This window comes from Topomyia yanbarensis, chromosome 3, assembly GCF_030247195.1.
Source record: "Topomyia yanbarensis strain Yona2022 chromosome 3, ASM3024719v1, whole genome shotgun sequence".
Lineage (NCBI taxonomy): Eukaryota > Metazoa > Arthropoda > Insecta > Diptera > Culicidae > Topomyia > Topomyia yanbarensis.
The window spans coordinates 213733956-213740138 of NC_080672.1; the positions used below are offsets into that span (position 1 = coordinate 213733956).

Here is a 6183-nt window from a genome sequence, read left to right on the forward strand (position 1 = left end):
AACGGTCCCACACAAATACATATGCGCTTGATCCGAGTTTGAAAAGTGTGTCCTACAGATTTTGCATCACGTAAAGTTGGGCTGTGGAACTAGTGGCGCTCCATGTGCTGTAGAAATAGTGGTCTACATCATCTCGACAGGAACTAACGAGCAGATCAACAATGCAGCTCAGGTAAGTGAGAAAAGGACATTTTCTTTTATACTACGCAGGGACAATATAAAAAGATTAACTTTATTGAGCGTTTACGCCACGATAGTAGGATCATAGGAACTACATCTGGCTATTTTCGTTTTTTTCGAAGAAACGGTTAATTTTGTACATTGCATTACTTCATCAAAATTATCCATGTGATTAAATTACATCGTAAAATCACCAAAAATAAGCCACTTGTTCGGATCGCGGGGTTCCCGGGAGAATAAAATACTTCCTCACAGCAGTCTCAGTAGGGACAGCTTTAAAGCTAAAATTTATTTGCATGATTAGAAGGAATTCATACATAATTATGCCAACTTACATTTAGTATCATTTCCTATTTTCCGCGATGAAACAAGATGGTTCAACTGCACTGTTCTCGGTAGTGAATCGATTTCACGAGCTGCTATTTTACTGTTGTTTCTCGCTATCGCTGCTAATCCGGAACACAGTCGATTCACCTGCGGGAGCTAATTTTATCAGGTCGTTTCCTTATGGCTTTTCCCCAGAACTGGTCCACTTGAACAGCTTGCTCACCTTACTGCAATGAATCTTATATTAGCAGAAAACTACTGCAGCTCCGAACAGGTCTGCTTGCTGCCGCACTTTTTTTGTTTACACTTTTCTCTCTTCTGTTCTTCCGTTTATCGGTTCGATGACAGTTCGGAACTTACGTTACGGATCGTTTGTTCACGGCGGTTTTTAACATCCCCCTGCCCGTGTAGTTCCGGAGATCCCTCTTTCACATTCTCCTCTTGGTTTGACCGAACATCCAACAGTGCTAGCTTCACTGTCGGCCGAGTGAGGACACCGTCCGTGGTCTGTACCACAGCTCTCCGGACTTGTCCATCTCTTCCTGCTAACACCTCGATGATCCGTCCTCTTAGCCATCCGTTGCGTTTATTCTCGTCGACTACGTAAACTACGTCTCCGGGTTCCAAAGGTTTAGTCGGTTGGTACCACTTGGTGCGTCTGGTCAATGTCGGCAGATACTCACGAACCCATCTTCTCCAACATTGGTCCACCAAGTACTGGATGAGCTTCCAGCTGTCCCGGAGTGTTGATCCTTCAGTCACGAATGCTGTTCTTGGCTGGACGACACCTTGAGCACCGTAAAGCAAGAAGTGATTAGGTGTGAGGGCCTCTTGGTCGACGTCGTCTAGCGGAACGTAAGTTAGCGGTCGCGAGTTAACCATCGCTTCCGCGTCCAGCACAACCGTCTCTAGCACCTCATCTGTAGGATGACGAGTATGTTCTGCGACGGCTGCCATAGCTGCTTTGACGGAGCGGACCATCCGCTCCCAGGATCCACCCATATGTGGTGCTGATGGTGGGTTGAAGTGCCAACTGGTTCTTGCGTTCGTGAACGTCTCTGCGCAGTTCTCATGGATGTTCTGTATCTGTTCTGATAGTAGATTACTGGACCCCTTGAAGCACGTACCGTTGTCGGAGTAGAATGCTACTGGGGCACCTCTCCGCCTCACGAATCGACGAATCGCCATCACGCAAGACTGTGTGGACAGACTGTGGACAACCTCCAGGTGGACCGCACGTATAGTGAGGCATGTAAAGAGCGCAACCCAGCGTTTCCCCAAACTGCGATTCTGCTTAACCAGAATTGGAGCGAAGTAGTCTACGCCGGTGTAGCTGAATGCACGAATATGTGGTGTAAGCCGAACCTCTGGAAGTGGCGCCATCATCGGCGGCTGGGGCGTTGCTTTCTTATTCATGCAACGCTGGCAATTTTTGACGACACGCTTGATGACTGGACGCAGTTGCGGAATTCTGAACCGCTGTCGAATCTCGTTGAATACCGTATCGTTATTGATGTGCATGAAGCGTCGATGGTAGCTATCAACAAGGAAGTGCGTTAAACGGCGATCTTTTGGCAAGATGATTGGATACTTAACTTCAAATGGGGCGGTAGGTGCAGCCCCAATTCGGCTGTTCATCCTGATCACCCCTGCATCGTCCAAGAATGGTGATTCCTTGTACAGATCGCTACACTTATCGAGCTGCTTCGGTGTTACTTCGGAGTGTTGCTTGTTGTATTGCAGCGTACAATATTCGTCGGCATAGGATTGGCGCTGCACTTGTCGCCAAAGAAAGTTCTCGGCCCGCAGTAGATCCTCGCTGGTCAACTTTGTTGAGATCTCTTGTCCACGGAACTTCTGCACTGCTCGTTGTACGTATGCTGCTGCTCGCAGCAATCGATTCCAATTTGAAAACCTGCTAACATCAATCAACGACAATCGTAGTTCTCTGTGGTGGTGAAATACTGCGCGAAGTTCTTCATTCGTAGTCCACTGTCTCTCGGCTTGCTTCCGCCACTCCACCATCGGCCGGTATAGAAACGCTGTCGAGGTGTACCATATGCTACTTGGATTGAAGTCCGGTCCATTTCCCCACTTTGTGGCTACATCAGCAACGTTCTGTTTGGAGGGTACGTGGTACCATTCGTCGACGTTGGTGCTATTCAAGATTTCGCCGACCCGGAACGCCACATACGGATGATAACGGCGGCTGTCGGATCTGATCCAGGCTAGCACCGTTGTAGAATCTGTCCATATATATCGCCCTTCGATTGGGAGATTCAACGCTGCACATATTCCATCGATCAAGCGACAACCTATCACGCCAGCCTGTAATTCGAGCCGCGGAATAGAGAGCGGCTTCAATGGCGCTACCTTGGTTTTTGCAGCTACCAAAACACAGCGAACTAACCCAGCTTGAACGATTCGAAGGTAAGCCACACATGCATACGTAAGCTCACTCGCGTCGACGAAGAGATGTAACTGAATGCTAGCGGGCAGCTTACTGCTTGCTGCGCCGAAGAAACAACGAGGAACTTCGACCTCATCCAGCCGATTTAGTAGACAAGTCCAATTATTCCACATTTCGTATAATTCTGTCGTAATTTCATCGTCCCAATCTGTGCCAGTTCTCCAAATATGCTGCATCAGGATTTTTCTGTGAACGACGAAATGGGCGATAAATCCGTACGGGTCGAACAATGACATCACCAGCTGTAGTACCAGCCGTTTTGTTGGCATGATGTTCTGTGCTAAGAGCGTCTCCAGATCCACCTTTAGAGACGTGTCGAACGTAAACAGATCTACGGTGGGTTTCCATACCATTCCCAATACGTGCTCGGCATATATGGAAACGTCCAGATTTAGAGATTTGTCCTGGATATTCTGGGTTTCACCAAGTTGCTGAGTTCGACAAGAAGTTTCTGATCTCGAAACCTCCCTGTGCGTGCACGTGTTTGACTTCCTTCACCAACTCCACCGCTTCTTTAACAGTATCCACTCTGTCAAGGAAATCGTCCACGTAATGAGCGTTGATGATGGCTTCGACCGCTCTGGGATCCGCATCCATCACGTAGATCTGTGGCGATGCGTCTCGATGCTCACGGAACAGGAATCTTTGGGATTGTTTGTCCTGCGCGATGATGCGGATTTGGTGAAACATCTCGCGAATGTCTCATCATACTGCGCCAGTTCTTTGCCGGAAACGTAACAGAACAGCAAACAATGACGTCAGCATATCAGGCCCTTTCAGAAGCATGTCGTTGAGACATACCATGCACTCGTGCCGCAGCGTCCCAGATAAGACGAACTTTTTCTGGCTTCTTTGGATTCCGCACTACACCCAGCGGTAGGTACCATACCCGGTTAGTATCGGACGACTCAAGCTCCTCCTGTGTGATCTGGTGCATATACCCTTTCACCTCATACTCCTTGATTAGCTGCATCACTCGCCGTCGCAGATCCGGATCTTTGTCAAGTCGTTTCTCCAGCGACTGTAACCTACGCAGAGCAAGCGGGTAGCTGTTCGGGAAGGACTGTTGATCATATTTCCAAAGTAAACCAGTCTCGAAGCCGTCAGTTGTTCTGCGTGTCGTATGCTCTAGAATCTCGCGTGCTCGAGTGTCATCTGCGGACTCGATTGGAGTTGATACTACGGCTTCTTCGGTTTTGAAATACTGCTTCATCAACTCGTGCAGCTCACGGTTCCCCATCTGCTCCTCCGTGTGAACGTGTAGTTGTTTGACCGCTGCGGAATCTCCAGCTTGTTTCCCGTACACGCACCAACCTAATCGTATTTTCATGGCCACTGGTTCATTTGTTCTGCCTTCCCGTACCTACAAACTCGTTAAGAGTTGTGCATGTTCGATTCCTATTATAATTCTGGGGACTGCATTCACATAGCTGCGCAGCGGAAGTCCGCGCAAATGGGGATACAACTTCTGCAATTCGTCGTACTGGAACGACTGTCCCTGAAGGTTGAGCTTCTGCACCGTCCGCACATTGTTCAACTTGAACTGGCTCCTAAGCCCACTACCTGATATTTCGACCGATATACGTTGTGATCCTTTCTCTTCCCGAGTAATATTTCCTGTCCACCCTAGCCAGAGAGATTCAGCTGGACCTTCGATGCCTAAATCCGCTGCCAGCCCGATCTCCATAAGAGTAGTTTGACATCCGTCGTCTAGAAAAGCAAACGTCTCGACTTCCTTGCCGTTTCTTTCGAGTGTCACCGGCAAATAGCGAAAGAGACAAAAATTTCGCGTCGAGTGGTGATTCTGTTGGGCGACATTTTCACCCGTCGATTTGTTTATTGACCTGTTCTGTACAGTTGCGCCCGCCGAAGCAGCCCGCTAGCGAATGACGGATCCCAATAGTAGCATGTCTGTAATAACATACGTACATGGAACTATTGAGATCCAGAGCTACAGGTCCAAAGCCCTGGTAAAGGAGGATGGTTGTGATGATCCGGGCCGAGATCACCACGTAAAGCAAGGTAGGGCATAACCCCAATTCCAAGGCGTGAAGCGACCCGTGCCGAGGGATGAGTGATCGAGGGGGTGAAAAAGATGCTCGATCGTTAACGGAGCCTGTGGGGTACCTGGGCAACCCCCACAGTAAGCGTCCCTTACCACGCTAATGCGGAGCTCTGGCGTGGCGGACATATATTTCTCGCGCTACTCGTGGGACTATACATGGAGGCAAATAAAAATAAAAACAAACAGACGGAGGTGCCAAACCCCTTCGCAAGAGGTGGTTTGGCGAGGTCTCCCCCCCGTGGGGAGAGTAGTGGAGCGATGAGTGCTGCACCCGAAAGCACCAGTGACCCCCCAGCAGCGGTAGGCAATACCCCTACCAATGCATCGGAGGGGCCAATAGCTGCGATGCGCAAAGTAGCGAAGCAACTCGATTCTATAATCGACTTCGCTAGCGCAAAGCAGAACATAGCCAAGGAGTTGAAGTTGAGCCTTCTGGAGCTCCGGAAAGCTGTTCGTGTCGCAAGACAGGAACAGCAGGCATATGTTGAGAGGGTGGAATGTCGGGAGAGGCCCGACAGAGAAACCCAGACAGTGGCCTCCAATAGGGAGGAAAGAGAGAAGGTCAATAGAGGTTCACAGACAGTGGCCTTTACCTTCTACGGAGCAGCCACGTCGATCGGAGCGGCGACCGAGTTCCCCTCGAAGGGAAAAGGAAAGGGCAATCGCAAGACGGCATCGAATGCGAAGCGCCCTAGGAAGTCGCCAGGAGAGGGTGCCAAAACCGACACCACTCGGCGGGCAACCGTCAAGGTCAAACGCCGCCTGGGTGAGGTAAGCGAGGGCGAGAGTGACCTCGCTGTGGAGAGCGATGGTACCAGCAACCCGGCACGACCGGGGCAGGGGGGCTCAAACCCCTGGACGCTGGTCACCAAGAAAAAGCCGGCACCAAAACCGGAGGTACCGCGGCCTGCGAGGAAGGCCAAGGACAGAGGCGAAGCCTTGTGGTTAAAAACCGACAAGGACAAATACGCCGATGTCCTTAAATCGATGAAGGCGGCCGAAAGCCTCTCGACCCTTGGGCAGGATGTGCGTAGCGTAAGACGCACCAACACGGGAGAGATGCTCCTGGTGCTGAAGCGAGGCGCACAATCAAGTGCAATATATAAGGCCTTGGCTCAAGAGGTCCTTGGCGAGGGCGCCC

The 6183-nt window shown here is 50.3% G+C and overlaps 1 protein-coding gene across 1 annotated transcript; it reads right to left on the reverse strand.

Moving 5' to 3' along the window:
• Positions 1-837: 837 nt before the first annotated feature.
• LOC131687633 (uncharacterized) lies at positions 838-3330 on the reverse strand. The gene has a single exon (XM_058971719.1). The coding sequence runs from the start codon at positions 3328-3330 to the stop codon at positions 838-840; it is 2493 nt and encodes an 830-aa protein (XP_058827702.1).
• Between the last annotated feature and the right edge of the window lie 2853 nt (positions 3331-6183).

Coding starts and splice junctions, on each gene's coding strand:
- LOC131687633 (XM_058971719.1), bottom strand. CDS start 3,330: ATGGTATGGAAACCCACCGTAGATCTGTTTACGTTCGACACGTCTCTA.